The 19,965-nt window shown below is 43.8% G+C and overlaps 1 protein-coding gene and 1 non-coding gene across 2 annotated transcripts in view; one reads left to right on the top strand and one right to left on the bottom strand.

Annotated features, from left to right (window-relative positions):
- The first annotated feature begins 777 nt into the window (after positions 1-777).
- Positions 778-19,965, top strand: part of LOC120878841 — a 31,598-nt gene continuing 12,410 nt past the window's right edge. The window contains 2 exon segments of the mRNA XM_040261705.1: positions 778-969; positions 7,631-7,847. Of these exon segments, the coding sequence (XP_040117639.1) occupies positions 778-969; positions 7,631-7,847 (409 nt within the window).
- Positions 8,077-8,147, bottom strand: TRNAC-GCA. Its single transcript has one exon. It is a non-coding gene; the product is annotated as a tRNA-Cys (tRNA).

A 19,965-nucleotide genomic window follows, 5' to 3' on the forward strand; every position in this document is an offset into this window, starting at 1 on the left:
TAAAGATATAATCTAAACATATAATCTAAAGATATAAACTAAAGATATAATCTAAAGATATCAAAATACTAACAGTGGTTATTGCCTTGGGATGAAATTAAAGGAGCTTTTATTTTCTTCTTTGTGTTTTTTGGAACTTTCCAAATTTTCTACAGTTCTTTCATGTCATTTTTGTGATAACAAATAGTCCTACACTATACATCATTTTTTTAAGGTCAAATTAAAAAGAAAGCACTTTGGTAACCATTTTTAACTAAAATGTGGTGCAATATGGTTATTATGAAAAATTGTTACAATGTAGCTCATGCCTGTAGAGAATTTTCCATGACAATGAAGAAGAATCAACCATTAGATTTTATCCTAAGTTAGGTTCTTTCCAGGGATATCAGTGCCTTAGGTTAAGAAGCCATGTATGGAGAGCCCGGGAGGGGATGAACTACATGTACAAAGAAAGGGGGGACGTCTATAGTTTCCTTTATCCAAGATAGATTCATGGTAGGAATTTGGTATGGAATTTGGCACTTTGACCATACATGGACAAAGATAGCAGTTGTCATTTCATGTCTGGATTGATGATGACCTCTGGAGAGATTTATACCGCATTCTCCAGTTAGGAATGTTCTTCTGGCTCTACTCCTCCACACTTCTCCTCCTGGACAGATGGATAATTCCAGAAAGGCACCAGAGAAGTCTTGCATAAGGGAGTTGGTGAATTCATTAACCATTAACCACTGCAACTTACCAAACCAGCTAGAAAGAGACAAGGCTGTTAGGCCGATGGGCCCGCTGCTTTCCACGGGCAAACCCCGGGTAGACGTCTATCACGTTAGCCCTGGGTCAATTCCCACTCTCCTGTCCCAGAAACTCCTGGCGTTGGTCAGCCGTCACGCGCCTGTAGAACTGCTCTTTGCTGCCATGCTCTCCTCCAGCACTGGCTATAGAGCGGGGCTCAGCCTGCCTGGCTCCCCTGTGCCGGGCTGTTTTCAACATCAACCACACCACATAGGCTCTTTTGGGTTGTCACTGTTTAGGAAGAGAGGTGATTTGTACTTTTGCTTTGTTTTGCTGTGCTTCTAATCTTGAGAAAATTGGGGACAAGAGAAATAAATATGAAGCAAAGTCAAATTTCTTATCATCACATTTCTTACCCTGATTATATTATCAAGGAATGATAATATTATCAATGATAATATTATTGATAATATATCAATATTATTCCTTGATAATGATTATATTATCAAGGAATGATCTTGTTCCACCCTCTGCTTTCATTCCTCGAGATGCAGCTCTGCAAAAATCATCTCATTTTCTGACTGTCTCATTAGAGAAGGGAATGACACGCCATCCCTATTTGAAGCCTACACTGCTGTGTATGTTGACAAGTAAAGAAATCAGGATAGAACAAGTATGCCCTTTATCTTTGGGGGGTAATTCACCTCTGTGTGAACTTCCATACAGATGGCAGAGAGGCCTTACCTAAATTCTTAACCCCCTCGTCATTTCACTGCTAAACCCTCTGTGTCTTTCTTTTTAGTAGGGTTCCTCAACCTTGGCATTACTGACATTTCAGACTGGGTGCCTCATTGTGCAGGAGAGGACTGTCCTATATATTTTTGGGTGCTGAGAAACCATCCCAGATGCCAAAAGCACCCTAGTTTTTTGTGACAACAGTGTCTCCAGACATTACCAAATGTCTTCTGGGGAATACAATCACCCCTGATTGAGATTGTAAATCATTTGCCTAAAGAACTCAATTAATTTGTAATTAATGTTTATTTATGTGATTGTTAGGTAGTTAGAATAGGAAAAAGGAGTCCAAAATGGTGGTGGCTAAAAGACAAAGAAAGGAAAAAGCCTGTGAAAATGGAACAAAAGAAAATCTGCGGACTGGAGTGAAAACCTCAGGAGATGCAAACAGCCCTCCTGGCTAGCCCAGTTTACACAGGGCAGGCTCAGGGGGAGGAGAAAAAACATACAAAAAGAGGAGCTGAGATCGAGCCTCTCTACTATCCTTTGCTTGCCAAGGCAAACTGAGCTATACTGAGCTGTAACATTGGTCTGCCATTTCAAATCTTTGCTGCGTTGAGACAGAACCGAGGAAATTACACACTCCCTTTCCCACCCCCAAGATGATGATAAATATTGTCTCTTCCACTAGAAAGTAAATTCCACGGGGGCAGGATCATCTCTAATCTAAAATCTGCCCAACTTCTGTTCCTGGCATATAAGTCACTAAATACATGTTGACAGAATGTGGTCCACTGGAGAAGGGAATGGCAAGCCACTTCAGTATTCTTGCCTTGAGAACCCCATGAACAGTATGAAAAGGCAAAATGATAGGATACCAAAAGAGGAACTCCCCAGGTCATTAGGTGCCCAATATGCTACTGGAGATCAGTGGAGAAATAACTCCAGAAAGAATGAAGGGATGGAGCCAAAGCAAAAACAATACCCAGTTGTGGATGTGACTGGTGATAGAAGCAAGATCCGATGCTGTAAAGAGCAATATTGCATAGGAACCTGGAATGTCAGGTCCATGAATCAAGGCAAATTAGAAGTGGTCAAACAAGAGATGGCAAGAGTGAACGTCAACATTCTAGGAATCAGCGAACTAAAATGGACTGGAATGGGTGAATTTAACTCAGATGACCATTATATCTACTACTGCGGGCAGGAATCCCTCAGAAGAAATGGAGTAGCCATCATGGTCAACAGAAGAGTCTGAAATGCAGTACTTGGATGCAATCTCAAAAACGACAGAATGATCTCTGTTCGTCTCCAAGGCAAACCATTCAATATCACAGTTATCCAAGTCGATGCCCCAACCAGTAACGCTGAAGAAGCTGAAGTTGAACGGTTCTATGAAGACCTACAAGATCTTTTAGAACTAACACCCCCAAAAGATGTCTTTTTCATTATAGGGGACTGGAATGCAAAAGTAGGAAGTCAAGAAACACCTGGAGTAACAGGCAAATTTGGCGTTGGAATGCGGAATGAAGCAGGGCAAAGACTAATAGAGTTTTGCCAAGAAAATGCACTGGTCATAGCAAACACCCTCTTCCAACAACACAAGAGAAGACTCTACACATGGACATCACCAGGTGGTCAACACTGAAATCAGATTGATTATATTCTTTGCAGCCAAAGATGGAGAAGCTCTATACAGTCAACAAAAACAAGACTGGGAGCTGACTGTGGCTCAGATCATGAACTCCTTATTGCCAAATTCAGACTTAAATTGAAGAAAGTAGGGAAAACCACTAGACCATTCAGGTATGACCTAAATCAAATCCCTTATGATTATACAGTGGAAGTGAGTAATAGATTTCAGGGCCTAGATCTGATAGATAGAGTGCCTGATGAACTATGGAATGAGGTTCGTGACATTGTACAGGAGACAGGGATCAAGACCATCCCCATGGATAAGAAATGCAAAAAAGCAAAATGGCTGTCTGGGGAGGCCTTACAAATAGCTGTGAAAAGAAGAGAGGTGAAAAGCAAAGGAGAAAAGGAAAGATATAAGCGTCTGAATGCAGAGTTCCAAAGAATAGCAAGAAGAGATAAGAAAGCCTTCCTCAGCGATCAATGCAAAGAAATAGAGGAAAACAACAGAATGGGAAAGACTGGAGATCTCTTCAAGAAAATTAGAGATACCAAGAGAACATTTCATGGAAAGATGGGCTCGATAAAGGACAGAAATGGTATGGACCTAACAGAAGCAGAAGATATTAAGAAGAGGTGGCAAGAATACGCAGAAGAACTGTACAAAAAAGATCTTCACGACCCAGATAATCATGATGATGTGATCACTAATCTAGAGCCAGACATCTTGGAAAGTGAAGTCAAGCGGGCCTTAGAAAGCATCACTACGAACAAAGCTAGTGGAGATGATGGAATTCCGGTTGAGCTGTTTCAAATTCTGAAAGATGATGCTTTGAAAGTGCTGCACTCAATATGTCAGCAAATTTGGAAAACTCAGCAGTGGCCACAGGACTAGAAAAAGTCAGTTTTCATTCCAATCCCAAAGAAAGGCAATGGCAACGAATGCTCAAACTACCACACGATTGCACTCATCTCACATGCTAGTAAAGTAATGCTCAAAATTCTCCAAGCCAGACTTCAGCAATATGAGAACCGTGAACTCCCTGATGTTCAAGCTGGTTTTCAAAAAAGGCAGAGGAACCAGAGAGCAAATTGCCAACATCCGCTGGATCATGGAAAAAGCAAGAGAGTTCCAGAAAAACATCTATTTCTGCTTTCTTGACTATGCCAAAGACTTTGACTGTGTGGATCACAAGAAACTGTGGAAAATTCTGAAAGAGATGGGAATACCAGACCACCTGAGCTGCCTCTTGAGAAATCTGTATGCAGATCAGGAAGCAACAGTTAGAACTGGACATGGAACAACAGACTGGTTCCAAATAGGAAAAGGAGTACGTCAAGGCTGTATATTGTCATCCTGTTTGTTTAACTTCTATGCAGAGTACATCATGAGAAACGCTGGACTGGAAGAAACACAAGCTGGAATTAAGATTGCCGGGAGAAATATCAATGACCTCAGATATGCAGATGACACCACCCTTATGGCAGAAAGTGAAGAGGAACTAAAAAGCCTCTTGATGAAAGTGAAAGAGGAGAGTGAAAAAGCTGGCTTAAAGCTCAACATTCAGAAAATGAAGATCATGGCATCTGGTCCCATCTCTTCATGGGAAAGAGATGGGGAAACAATGAAAACAGTGTCAGACTTTATTTTGGGGGGCTCCAAAATCACTGCAGATGGTGACTGCAGCCATGAAATTAAAAGACGCTTACTCCTTGGAAAAAAAGTTATGACCAACCTAAACAGTATATTGAAAAGCAGAGATATTACTTTGCTGATTAAGGTCCGTCTAGTCAAGGCTATGGTTTTTCCTGTGGTCATGTATGGATGTGAGAGTTGGACTGTGAAGAAGGCTGAGCACCGAAGAATTGATGCTTTTGAACTGTAGTGTTGGAGAAGACTCTTGAGAGTCCCTTGGACTGCAAGGAGATCCAACCAGTCCATTCTGAAGGAGATCAGCCCTGGGATTTCTTTGGAAGGAATGATGCTAAAGCTGAAGCTCCAGTACTTTGGATACCTCATGTGAAGAGTTGACTCATTGGAAAAGACTCTGATGCTGGGAGGGATTGGGGTCAGGAGGAGAAGGGGACGACCGAGGATGAGATGATTGGATGGCATCACGGACTCGATGGATGTGAGCCTGAGTGAACTCCAGGAGATGGTGATGGACAGGGAGGCCTGGCGTGCTGTGATTCATGGGGTTGCAAAGAGTCGGACACGACTGAGCGACTGAACTGAACTGAACTGAACTGAAATACATGTTGACTTAATGAACGGCTAGTTTTATAAGATATTGCAACTATCCTAAGAATTCCAGGGTAATTAGTGTCAGGAGAAAAATGATTATTCTGGCCACACAACAAGTAATATTTATAAACTCTAATGATATCTAAAAGACATGACACTTTGGAAAATATGTCATGATTTTTTCTTATAACAAAAACTTAGAACTTAGATATACAAGATTTTTATATTATTCAAAAAATTGATTTGAACTTTAATCTTTGCTTTATCTCTCCATAAACTATATCTGAATGTCTGTGGATATGAAGGTATATTTATTAATACAGATTTCAGATGGATAGCTCAATTCTCTTAAAGCATTTTTATCCTTAAATTTAATATAATTTTAAAAAATTATTGCAAAATTAATATTTACTCATTGTGAAAAATAAAGAATTCAAATCAGACAAAATAAAGCTCCTAACTTTTTCACAAACTGGTGTTCTCTCCTGATTTCTTTAGAGTTTACCTACATATATTCTTGAATAACTATAGACATATATATATTTTTGTTTTGCTTTTTTGTTTAAAAGTGTTTTTATTTAAATAGTATGGTACCGTACGTATTTTTCCACAACATGCTTTCTTAACAATTTTTCCAAGATTCACATCGAATTACCTCACTCTTCTTATTTGATGCCTACTACTTTATAGTGCCGGAGAAGGCAATGGCACCCCACTCCAGTACTCTTGCCTGGAAAATCCCATGGGTGGAGGAGCCTGGTGGGCTGCGGTCCATGGGGTCTCGAAGAGTCGGACACGACTGAGCGGCTTCACTTTCACTTTTCACTTTCACGCGCTGGAGAAGGAAATGGCAACCCACTCCAGTGTTCTTGCCTGCAGAATCCCAGGGACGGGGGAGCCTGGTGGGCTGCCGTCTATGGGGTCACACAGAGTCAGACACGACTGAAGCGACTTAGCAGCAGCAGCAGCAGTTTATAGTGGTCTCATTGTAGTTTTATTTTTTTAAAACAGCAAGAAGGTCAAATATTAATATAGTAATGAACATATTTCCCCGCAGACGGTTACCCCCTGACCCTTGCTTTTGTTTAGTTAGCAGGCTTCCTTGCCTCACAGGAGTGTTAACATACCCGATGACTTAGTCAGTTTCTTACCTTTTAAGTTTCTAAGTAAGCTTTGGGCAATCCTGGCCAAAAAGGTCTTAAAAGTCACTTTTTTCTTTTGACAAAATGTTGGTTTTTGCTTTTGTGTTTAGTTTTGATACTCAAGGCTTCCCTGGTGGCTCAGATGCTAAAGAGTCTGCCTGCGATGCAGGAGACACAAGTTCCATCCCTGGGTCAGGAAGATCCGCTGGAGAAGGGAATGACAATCCACCCCAATATTCTCGCCTGGAAAATCCTATGGACAGAGGAGACTGGCTGGATACAGTCCATGGGGTGGCAAAGAAGCAGACACGACTCAGCAACTGACACTTTCACTTTCACATGATACTCAAACATAAAATGTGGGCAGAGCTAACAGAATAAAACGCCTAATCAATAGGCTGTAAAGAGAGCAGCTGAAGAGGCAGAATAACTCATTCTCCGCCATCCAGCCCCACCAGCACAGCCGTTAATGTTGTTACTGCTGGGAATGGAAGGGATTGAAAGGTCAAGTGACCCCGAGGGTCTTGGGGGACAGAACACGTTGACCAGGTGCTAGACAATCAATGCAGGAAAGGAAGTTGAAAGTGAAGTGGCTCAGTCGTGTCCGACTCTTCTCGAGCCCATGGACTATAGCCTACCAGGCTCCTCCGTCCATGGGATTTTCTCGACGGGAGTCCGGGAGGGGATTGCCATTCCCTTCCAATTACCTGTTCTCTCATAACAAGTTACTGCAAAACTACTTCAGTGGCTTCAAACAAAATCAGCTCTTTTATTATCTCTGACAATTTCTGCAAGTCAGAAATCTGAGACAGGTCTGGCTGGTCCTGGCCGGGATCCTCCCGCGCAGTTGCAGATGGACAGTGGCTTGAGGGGAACAGAAGCGGCAGCAGTGGGGGCGGGCGGGCACCCTCTTCAGGAAGCTTGGGGCACCCTGGGGTGTCTGCCACACTCGCGCTGGTTTGGGCTTCCTCACAGCAGAGTGGCCTCAGTCAGACCCCTTAGATTCCAGCTCAGAACTCAAAGGCAAGTGTCTCAGAGAACAAGGCCGCGTGCACGACTCTTTTACCGCCTTGCTGGGAGGTCTCAGGGTGCAGTTTGCACCACACCCCACTGGCTGAGGCTGTCATCATGTCCTTCCCAGGTTCAAGGGGAGGTGACACGGGCTCAGCAGACCTCTCAGCGAGCGGAATGTCACAGTCTCACTGTAAGAAACGCAAGCGCGTTGGGAGACAGGCCTGTGGTTCTGCAAAGAGAGTCCGCCTCGGAGAACAGTAGACATGCGGACTGTCAGATAAGCTTCGTGTCCTCAGAGCGGGAGAAGACTCACTCCCCACACCCTGTCCGGGGCCTGACGGGCGGTAGGCCTCGCTCGGCTCTCGACCCTATCGCAGCAAAGGTGGGAGCAGTTGGTGGGAGGTGAGAAGCGTGGTTCCAGGGAGGGTGGGGCCCTGAAGCAGCCTCTCAGACCTCCTGCTGCCCAGAGTGGGGAGGAGACCCCGAGGACTGCAGCCCGCCAGGCTCCTCTGTCCACGGGGTTCTCCAGGCAAGAACAGTGGAGTAGGTGGCCACGCCCTTCTCCCCGGGATCTTCCCAACCCAGGGATCGAACCTGGGCCTCCTGCACTGCAGGCAGATTCTTTACCACTGAGCCACCAGGGAAGCCCTCTGGAAAGGGTGCCTTGAGGCAAAAATTCAAATAATTCTTTGTGCTTTTCTGCAAGCAGCTGTCCCACCCAACCATTTGCCTCGAACAACCTTTATCGAATTACTAGAATGAATTTCTTAAAGGCAGGGATTTTGCTTGTTCCATGTTATTTGAACAATAAACATTTGTTGAACAAACAGATTATGTTTTTGTATCAAATAACCCTGTGCTCTCTTTTCAAAATGTTTATCTTTGAGATAATCTCGTGAGCCACTTTTTTTTCAAGACAGTTTCCTATTTTCTGAATAAAGCTAATGCCAGAAGCAGACAGTGCGCCAACTAAAGAAGTTTGAGCAGGAATTTGAGAAGGAAGCGGGGCAGGGATTCCTGTGGAAGAATGTCACTGTGATCACCACTGAAACTGTAATTTTCACAACATATTTGCTGGGAGTCTTGGAGAGGTTTGGGTTTTTAATAAATGCTCTCAGTAGGTAACATAGCTGCTTTCCCTACCCATCACCACAACTAAATTTTGGTAGTTATTACTGATCATTTAAACGACGATTGACAGGAACAAACACCATCCATTTTAATTCACATGTAGAGGAGTAAGGAGGCTAGAAGGAAGAAGGGACACCAAAGACAAAGTCTCCCCCTAACTTCATTTTGCCTGGGGCAGTTTGCCTGAGATTAGAGAGGATAGAGTTTAGATTTACAGAACTTTAGCTACTTGACAATTAGGTCTCATCTGTGAACATCACTGACTACGTCTCAGATTTCAGTTCACCAATCTGTCAGTCCTGGAGAAATAACTCTATCAGACAAGTGCTCTACCTACTTTTACTCAATATATAAAGCCTGCTACATTATTAGCTGTCAGTAATATTTAAGTAATAGCACGATGTTGTCATCCAAATGTTCAGCTTTCACTTCTTTTTTAATCCAGGTTAGCCCAAGTGATTAGAACAGTGTTTGCCCTCTCAGTCACACTGGAAACTGAGTTTTAAAAGTCTCCAACAAAGGGCTGTAACAAAACAAGGAAAATGCAGACCAGGACTTTTCTCAAACAGATATTAAACATCTAGATAATTTTTTCTGTGAATTAGAGATTTAAGCTTGGAACTAAACATAAACATGGAGTAGATAGACCTTGAGGGGAAGAGAGGTAGGAGGGAAAAATACATTGCAAGAGAACCCCTGAGACTTTTAGGCTTACAAAATGTGTTCTCGTTCTCTAAATCAATAACTATAGCAAAGGTCTCACGCAAATATTCTCAGAGAGAAAAAAAAAATGCAAGGCTAGAAAAATAAATAAAAGGAAAGTCTCTAAGAAAACTTAGTTTTTCATTCTTGTTTATTTCACTTTGTCAGTTGACTATCAATAGTGAATGAGATTATTTCAGCTCTGCATGCAGACTAGGAACTTGATGTTTTTCTGGGTTTGGATTATGTGTGTGGTTCTAGTGAGGGAAGCTCTTAGCATTTCAAAAGGGTATTAATAACACAAAAGTTTGCCAGATTGAGCAGACTTAACTGATCCTTTCTGTTCACAGGGCTCTCTCTAAGATAATCCCCAGGCCTCAGTTTAGACACCATTCAATGGTGATTGGATGTCAGTGTGTATTGAGCGCTCACTCTATGCCTTGAAATTTACATGTGCTATCACATTGCATTCTCATAACAACTTTATGACTTGACCCCGTTTTAGAATGGAGGAAACTGAGGCACGATGTGCTGTGTGTCCTGTGGATGAGACTGCAGCTGGCCTGGCTGTGAGGCTTATGCTCAGTTCAGTTCAGTTCAGTTCAGTCACTCAGTCGTGTCTGACTCTTTGTGACCCCGTGAACAGCAGCACGCCAGGCTTCCCTGTCCATCACCAACTCCCGGAGTCTACCCAAACCCATGTCCATCAAGTCAGTTATGCTTAATCATGGTGCAATTAGTTCCTCTAAGACAATGATACTGATCAAGATGACCTTGATCCACATCTTGGCACTGATACTTACTGTGTGACTGTAGGCAAGCCATGAAGCTGTTGGTATCTGCTGGTTCAGGAATAACATTAGTACCTGTTTCAAAAAATGCTAGACGAGAAGAGCTTCAACAGGGCCTGGTGTTTGTGAACAGTTTAGTGAGGAATCCAACTCACAGATGTATTTCTTGAATGAAGAAGGCAGTACATCCACATTAAAAAATGTTCACAAGATTACTAAAGGTCTGCTGCTGCTGCTGCTGCTAAGTCGCTTCAGTCGTGTCCGACTCTGCAACCCCAGAGACGGCAGCCAACCAGGCTCCCCCGTCCCTGGGATTCTCCAGGCAAGAACACTGGAGTGGGGTGCCATTGCCTTCTCCACTAAAGGTCTATTCAGATTCAAAGGAAGATCACATGTTATTGATGAAAGAAAAGAAGGCCATCTTATATAACAGATGAATATTCTTCACAATTTTGCTATAGTAGAATTTTATGTATTTGATAAATATTATCCTCTACTACACCTAAGAGCTTCCCAGGTGGTCTAGTGGTGAAGAACCCAGCTGCTAATGCAGGAGACATAAGAGATGTGGGTTCAATCCCTGGGTCAGGAAGATCCCCTGGCAGAGCAAATGGCAACCCACTCCTGTATGCTTGCCTGGAGAATCCCATGGACAGAGGAGCCTGGTGGGCTACAGTCCATAGGTGTGCAAAGAGTTGGACACAACAAAAGACTTAGCTCGCACGACACCTTGCACTTTGGAATCACGATTAAAGATGTCAGAAGAAGCTCCCTATAAATATCAAAGTGTCGCCTCCGACAGTAGCTCCTCAGATGGGCTGACTCTCCTGGGAGCTTTCTGTAAACCACACATATCCTGGCCTTTATCCCACAGCCTCTGACTCCTCAGAACTGAAGGGGACCACCAAGGTGTTTGCACTTGGGATTTGGTTGTGTTGCCTTTTTTTTTTTTTTTTTTAGTCTGAAAGTCACTGATTTAAGAGTGCTGGACGCCACTTAGCTGCATTTTGCTCCTGCTCCTCCGCTATATTTTGAGAAATGCCGGGGAAAATCAGGCCGCAGCTGAGCGATGACCCCGCTGCTGCCTCCATCTTGGGTTTTACTGATGTCATTGCTCTTCTGTTCATGGATTTCTCACCAACCTCAGCCCCTTCTGCTGTGAGATTTTTTAAAAAAACATTCCACTAGAAACATTAGGAAATTAATATTTAACTTTATTGGTGATCAAAACTGTGGTTGAGATTACCAACAACACAAAAAAAGAGAAATGTTTTTGATAAACACTGTAGTTTTTAAGCAATTAAAGCAGGTAATTTTCATTTCCAATAAATAATGAAAATACTATCTATCTTAAATACTAGCTTACTTTTTTCCTTACGTTAATTATTTTCTTTCATAAGAATCCTGTGAAATAGGCATTATTTCACCATTTTGTTGATTAGGAAGCTGACATTCATAACTTATTCAAGGCCCTGGTCAGTAAAGGCAGAAAATCAGGTTCATGTCCAGACTTCTGAGTCCATGTTCAGAGCGGTTTCCTCCTCACTAGACTAAAAGGGGCTCCTTTCTCTCTCCGTGGTGAAAAATACATTAAACTAGGCTTTTTTCTAATGCATGATCATTTTTCAAAATGTTTTTTGTAACCTTACTTCTCAATAGACAGTCTTTTTTGTTAGAATTACTGCATAACCGCCCCCCACCACACACACCCCAATGAGTAGGCAGCGAAAATTGGCTGCACAGTCCAGAGTCTGATTTAGTCAAACATCAATCCACTTGTAAAAGTCCTTGGAAAAGAAGAAAACAAAAAAAGTCTTTAACACTTTGCCAAACAGTGGAGAGGAGGTTGGTTTGAAGGTTATATGAGCTTTCTTCCCACAGTTCAGAATGTTCTACTTCACAGCTCCAAACGTCACTACATACTGGTTTTTTTTTTTTCTCTCTCTCCTTTCATTTATTTCCATATACATGGAGATGAAATGTTCCCCGTAAGACAGGAAAACTGTCGGACAGCCCTTCAAGGGTTCCTCAGCTGTGTGGGACCCTCACATTTTGGGTCGGGGGCCCTCTTGCCTTGCTCTCAGAGGGATGGCAGTCCTGAAGCAGGTGCTTCTTTCCCTGCCGAGGAGTTGAATCCAGCTGCGGGTCCAGCAAGGGCTAGAAGCAAAGGGCCCGGGCTCCTGCCACGGTTTGAAAGCAAAAATGTCTCAAGGAGGCAAAAGCTGCAGAAACAGATACAAAGTTAATTATTACAGACACAGCAGGACTTATGGGAGAGCACGCGGAGAAACAGTCTAGGTCAGAATAAGGCAGAAATACACAACTGGAGAGGATCGCGGGCCTCCTGAATGAGGAGTGCGGTACCCCTGAGGTTTAAACGCTGGGTGTAGGAGGCGAGAGGGGTGCCCACGAAGGAAGGGATGTATATGTACACGTAGCTGGTTCACGGTTTGGCACAGCAGAAACGAACACAACATTGTAAAACCACTATGTGCGTGCGGTGTGTGCGTGCTAAGCGCTTCAGTCGTGTCTGGCTCTTTTCGACCCCAGGGACTGCAGCCCACCAGGCTCCTCTGTCCACGAGACTCTCCAGGCAAGAATACTGCGGTGGGTTGCCATGCCCTCCTCCCGGGCATCTTCCCAGCTCAGGGATCAAACTCGCATATGTTACATCTCCTGCATTGCAGGCAGGTTCTTTACTGCGGAACCACCCGGGAAGCCCATACTCCAATTTTTAAAATATCCTACATAAATAAATTGTTTGTATAGGCCAGTCCTTCCAGGTGTTTGTTTACCTTTGACTAACTATATTCTTTTCTTTTTCCACACCTGGCTAGGCCTGGGACCCTCCCCAACATGCGTGTGCAGCTTTTTGCTGAGATGGATTCCACTGCAGAAGCCTGCGGGGTTGGTGTCAGGGGCTCCGTCATGTCTGACTCCATGGGGCCCCACGGACTGCAGCCCACCAGGCTCCACTGTCCATGGGACTCTCTGGGCAAGAATACTGGGATGGGTTGCCGTTCCCTTCTCCAGGGGATCTCCCCAACCCAGGGATCGAACCTGGGTCTCCAGCACTGCAGGTGGCCTCTTTACTGCCTGAGCCTCCAGGGAAGCCTTGTGGGGGTGTGTCCACACTTAGACTAGGGTCATGCCTCCTCCCTTTTTGACCCCCAAGGAGCCTCCCTGTGCAAGTACAGACAGCGAAGCTTTCCTTGACCCCAGCAGTGATCATCTTACCTCTTTACTTCAGCAAAGCTTAGCTTCTGCCACTAGATTTGTTCTGAGAATGGAGGAAAGCAAAGCTTTAATTTTACTCCACTTGACAAACGCCGGCTGTCTGTCTCAGGGCTCCATCTAACTCTTACCTCAACCTGACTTAGGACGCTGTCGCCAAAAAGGGGAACGTTTGTATGTAGTCTCTGACCAGGGAGCTTCTCTCCTGACAGCCCCTGGTCCCCATCCTCACTCTAGTCCCTTTGTCTCTGCTCATCCATGGCGTCTGTTGGCTGAGCAGATGGAAAAATACCCTTAAAATATATGACCGATTGCTCCTGACCCATTTAATAAAATCTGGGTGTGATAAGGTGGCTTAGTGGTTGCAGTCAGTTCACAGCTTCATCCCATTTTCTGTTTCCCTTCCTTCATTTATTCACTCACTCATTTATTCAGTACGTGCTGTTTAAGGGGAACTGTGTGCCAAGTACTCTGTTAAGCACTAGTACCTACTGTCTGCCCTCAAGAAGCTGACCAAGAAATGATTCACAGAAGCAGACTGATAGCTCTAGTAACAGAGCCTGTCCAGGGCACTTGGGGGTTGGGGGCATGCACAGAGGAGGTGCCCCTCTCCCAGCCCTGGGCCCAGCAGGGGCTGCAGGGCAGAGATTCAGGGAGAGGTCACCCCTTGGTTCATCCTGATAAAATGTTTCTTAGGAATTGAACTGAGGTGAGAATCCTTTGGACTGCGAGGAGATCCAACCAGTCCATCCTAAAGGAGATCAGTCCTGAATATTCCATTGGAAGGACTGATGCTGAAGCTGAAACTAGAATCCTTTGGCCATCTGATGCGAAGAGCTGACTCACTGGAAAAGACCCTGATGCTGGGAAAGATTGAAGGCAGGAGGAGAAGGGGACGACAGAAGATGAGATGGTTGGATGGCATCACCGACTCAACGGACATGGGTTTGGGTGGACTCCGGGAGTTGGTGATGGACAGGGAAGCCTGGTGTGCTGCAGTCCATGGGGCCTCAAAGAGTCAGACACGACTGAGCGACTGAACTGAACTGAACTGAACTGAGATAGCAGTGGACCAGGAGTCGATGAGGCACATTCTTGATAATAGAGATGTTGTGAGCAGAGGCTTTGAAGAAGGAAAGAGGTGTGTGCGTGTGAGTGTGTGTGTGTGTGTGTGTGTGTGTGTGCATGTATATGTTTGTAAGTATGTGTAAGTGCAGCAGTGAAAGTGTGCATTTGCAGGTATGTGGGTGTGTGGGTGTGTGTGAAACAGTTACTAAAACCAGTTCACTGTGTCATCAGGGGGCAGAACGGAAAAGCACAGAATGAAGAAACATTCACAGCTACTGTTTACTTCCACTAACCGACTGATCAGAAATCCTGAGATGCACAGATATCTGCTAACACCTAAAGCCTGAAAGTGCACACCAACGCTCCTCAGAAGCCTTGGTAACTCTTCTCCAAGGGCTTCTTCTTTGAGCTGCAGTTTCCTAAGTTGTGAAATGAAAAGCTAGGACTCTGGAGTGAGCAAGCACCAAGACTCAGACTGACTGTCCGAATCGGAATCCTGACTCCAGTGACCAGTTCCAAGCTGAGGCCAATTACTTAACTCTCTGGAGGGATGGAGAGCTGACTGGTGAACCATGAGTGATGCCACCAGTCAGGAGGGATAGATACTTACAAGATCAGGTTCATCTTCGCCTATCTCGAGACTCACATCCTGCTCCCATAGGTACAGAACATTTTGGTGCTATAAACCAAACGTTGTGTTCGTTAAATCTGAGCATAATACCTTGTGTGCTGTGGCTATTCATATATTTGCATAGATGATGCGTGTTATAAGCTGAATTGTGTACCCATCAAAAAGATATGACATGTTAGCCCCCCAATATGGCCTTAACTGGAAGTAGGATCTTTCCATGGAATATTAAGTTTAAATGAGGCCTTTAGGATGCGGCCCTGATCAAACTTGACTGGTGTATAAAAGGGAGAAATCTGAACACAGAAATAGATACACAGGCAGGATGACGATAAGACATACAGGGAGAATGTCACAGGACCACAGAGGGCCTGAGCGATACACCTGAGGAACGCTAGAGGTGGCTGGCCAACCCCCGGAAGCCAGGAAGAGACAAGAAGGATCCCCCTTCTGCGGGTCAGAGAGCGCGCGATCCAGCACCGTGAGACAATACCCGTCTCTTGTGTCCAGCCTCCCAGTTTGTGGCACTTTGCTACGGCAGCCCTAGGAGACGAATATAGCATGGTACAATTTCTTTTATTTAGTAGAGTCTTAAGAATGATCAAATGCCAACATGTCATTATTTGCTCAAAATATTTGCAATCGGGGGAAAGTGTGGAAAGGAAGAGTCAAAATATATCTTTTCTTTCTTTTTCTTTTTTTTAACAGAGCCACAAAAATGCAATAGATAGCAACATTTTTTCCTGTACTTAATTTCTAAGAACTATCCTAGGAAGTGCTGATGTAAGTTTGGCTAAGTGTCTGCTTCCCACTGGAATGTGATCACACAAAAATAATGCAGGATCTCAAGGGCTAGTCCCACTTTTCCAAGGGAGAAAGTTGATAAGTACTGCAATGGTTAGGGATTGTTTCAAACTTGCATAATTGTTATAGGCAAAGAAAAGATCGTAATTATGTAGGAAGTTCCAGTGTTCCTGAATTCTGAGTGTAGCCCCCTCTTGGCCCACTGGAGGTAAAATAGTTTGTGAATTGAAAAACGTGTAGACAAAATAAAATGGTTTTCTTTTTCAGGTGTTTGTACCCTAAGTCTCCAAGACTGTTAAAGTCTCCAAAATCAACTCAGAACCCATTACACATTTTGATTCTCCAAAAAAGCACAAAATCTGAGACATATTGTTGCAAATCACAATCAAGCTTTGTATAATTTAAAACACACTCAAAATGTAACATTTCACCTTAACCCAAAGATAATCAATTTTTCCGATATATGTATCATGATCTATTGATTCATATACTCACCTCTTCATAATACCAAGGATGAACTGAGCACCAGTTTCTTCTTTTAAAGGAAATATTATCATTCAAATATTTGTTAAGATGACAGTTTGATCAGACCTCCTGAAAAGTACCCTAAGGGGAGTCTTTATTTAGTAGCTGAAATTTTAAAGTAGAAATTTATTTAAGTGTTACATGGAATAAAGCCTCTGCTTTTTAGTTCTCTTTTAAAAATAAACCTTATTTGACTTTTTTGAGTGAATCAAAAACACTGTAAGGAATAACTCTCCAAGGGATTTAATAAAATGTTAAACAAAACTTAATTTGCCTTTTAATCCTGAACAAAACAAAAAGTAGCAGACTATGTTCTTTTCTACCCAGAACCCTTGTTGGTTCTCCTGGGACTATTCGGGAAATGAGAGCTTTCATTTTCTGTTTTATTTTTTTGCCTAAAAGCTCTCCAGTCCTTTTTTGGGTCACTGTTACCTTTGACCCCAAATCTTTTCTCCATTAACATATTTGCCTTTGCTCCACAAATCCCTCATGACATGAAAGTCACCTAGGAGTCTTGGACGTGGCTAAAAGGGAACAAAGTATTCCATAAAATTTTAACAGGCACTGTTGAAGTCTTCTTGATCCCCAGTTGCCCTCTTGCTCCTGGAAAGCTCTCCAGAGCCCTGCTTAGGGACTGAGGTTTTGTGCTGCCGGTCCGCCCCGTGTCTCTTGCAGCTGCTCTGCTGAATGCGACAGCGAAGCAGGTGAAGGGGTGATGGCTTCTGCTTCCTTCTTATCAGTCAGTCTGCAGACGGTCCTTCTGTGCTGTAAATGCCTTTCAATGAATGTTGTGAGAGCTGTGCACAGGCTTGAATCTCAGATGAAATCAGCTTGTTAATTTTCAGCTGTTTTGCAGAAGATGAAAAAATTCTTCTTGAGAGAGCCCTCCACTCCCCATCCCCAATTTGAGCACTGGGTTACCCACCCATGCCATAAAAATACAGAAAACACTTTCGAAGTTGGTGACTTGAATTTTTAAAGACCGTTGGATGGGCTTTCATTTTCATGATATTTCAGTTCAGGAGGTGATGGAATTCCAGTAGAGCTATTTCAAATCCTGAAAGATGATGCTTTGAAAGTGCTGTGCTCAATATGCCAACAAATTTGGAAAACTCAGCAGTGGCCACAGGACTGGAAAAGGTCAGTCTTCATTCCAATCCCCAAAAAAGGCAATGGCAAAGAATGCTCAAACTACCACACAATTGCACTTATCTCACACGCTAGTAAAGTAATGCTCAAAATTCTCCAAGCTAGGCTTCAGCAATACGTGAACCGTGAACTTCCTGATGTTCAAGCTGGTTTTAGAAAAGGCAGAGGAACCAGAGATCAAATTGCCAACATCCGCTGGATCATGGAAAAAGCAAGAGAGTTCCAGAAAAACATCTATTTCTGCTTTCTTGACTATGCCAAAGCCTTTGACTGTGTGGATCACAAGAAACTGTGGAAAATTCTGAAAGAGATGGGAATACCAGACCACCTAACCTGCCTCTTGAGAAATCTGTATGCAGGCCAGGAAGCAACAGTTAGAACTGGACATGGAACAACAGACTGGTTCCAAATAGGAAAAGGAGTACGTCAAGGCTGTATATTGTCACCCTGCTTATTTAACTTCTATGCAGAGTACATCATGAGAAACACTGGACTGGAAGAAACACAAGCTGGAATCAAGACTGCCGGGAGAAATATCAATGACCTCAGATATGCAGATGACACCACCCTTATGGCAGAAACTGAAGAGGAACTAAAGAGCCTCTTGATGAAAGTGAAAGAGGAGAGCGAAAAAGTTGGCTTAAAGCTCAACATTCAGAAAATGAAGATCATGGCATCCGGTCCCATCTCTTCATGGGAAATAGATGGGGAAACAGTGGAAACAGTGTCAGACTTTATTTTCTTGGGCTCCAAAATCACTGCCGATGGTGACTGCAGCCATGAAATTAAAAGATGCTTACTCCTTGGAAGAAAAGTTATGACCAACCTAGATAGCATGTTGAAAAGCAGAGACATTACTTTGCTGACTAAGGTCCATCTAGTCAAGGCTATGGTTTTTCCAGTAGTCATATATGGATGTGAGAGTTTGACTGTGAAGAAGTCTGAGTGCCGAAGAACTGATGCTTTTGAACTGTGGTGTTGGAGAAGACTCTTGAGAGTCCCTTGGACTGCAAAGAGATCCAACCAGTCCATTCTGAAGGAGATCAACCCTGGGATTTCTTTGGAAGGAATGATGCTAAAGCTGAAACTCAAGTACTTTGGCCATCTCACGCAAAGAGTTGATTCATTGGAAAAGACTCTGATGCTGGGAGGGATTGGAGCAGGAGAAGAAGGGGACGACAGAGGATGAGATGGCTGGATGGCATCACTGACTCGATGGTCGTGAATCTGAGTGAACTCCGGGAGTTGGTGATGGACAGGGAGGCCTGGCATGCTGCGATTCATGGGGTCGTGAAGAGTTGGACACAACTGAGTGGCTGAACTGAACTGAACTTAGTTGCTCAGTCCTGTCCGACTCTGTCTGACCCAATGGACTGCAGCACGCCAGGCCTCCCTGTCCATTGCCAACTCCCAGAGTTTACTCAAACTCATGTCCATCCAATCGCTGTTGCCGTCCAACCATCTCATCCTCTGTCATCCCCTTCTCCTCCTGTCTTCAATCTTTCCCAGCATCAGGGTCTTTTCAAATGAGTCAGTTCTTTGCATCACGTGGCCAAAGTATTGGAGTTTCAGCTTCAGCATCAGTCCTTCCAATGAATATTCAGGACTGATCTCCTTTGGTTGGACCTTCTTGCAGTTCAAGGGACTCTCAAGAGTCTTCTCCAACACCACAGTTCAGAAGCATCAGTTCTTGGGCACTCAGCTTTCATCATGACTTTTAAAGTCAGTTAACGGCAGGTAACTCAGATATGTTCCATTCCAAGACTGTTTGGGTTGGGAGGATCCCAGGGAGCATACCCAGGTCTCCCGCATTGCAGGAGGATGCTTTACCAACTGAGCTATCAGGAAAGCCCCCAAGATTGTTTACACATTCATTCAAATTGAGTCTCCCTCTGGGTTGGATGAGTGCTTGCTCTGCTCCTGCGGAAACCAAGATTTTGGACTCAATAGTTTTCTCTCACCTGATTTTCAGAAAGTTTGCTGTGAAAGAATTGCCTGCCCTGGCCCTGGCGTGAGACTGTGTAACACTTGCTTACATTCATCTGCCCAAGTGAGGATTAAAGCTGGAATCTGAAACTCCTATCACAGTTCAAAATGTTGGTTTTCCCCAGAAGCAGGCCTTAAAGGCATGGTCTCGGAAAGACTGCACAAATTAAGCCGAGGACTGGGAACGGTGAATGCCGGGAGGAAAGTCAAAGATCTTCTCCAGGGGTCTAAAGTTTTATTCCAACAATTACCGGGACATGAGGGTAGAGTTGACTAAAGACTGGAATGAAATATTTTCGCCCCTTATTCTTCCTTTATAAGTGCCTCTACCTTCAAGCCCTTTATAGAGAGGCCATACGAACAAAAAAATACCAAACGAATATTGATTTTTACCCAGCCTGTGTTAGAATATAACTTAAGAGAACCGAAAACTGTCCTGTTGTA

Source organism: Oryx dammah, unplaced genomic scaffold, assembly GCF_014754425.2.
Source record: "Oryx dammah isolate SB20612 unplaced genomic scaffold, SCBI_Odam_1.1 HiC_scaffold_19, whole genome shotgun sequence".
Classification (NCBI taxonomy): Eukaryota; Metazoa; Chordata; class Mammalia; order Artiodactyla; family Bovidae; genus Oryx; species Oryx dammah.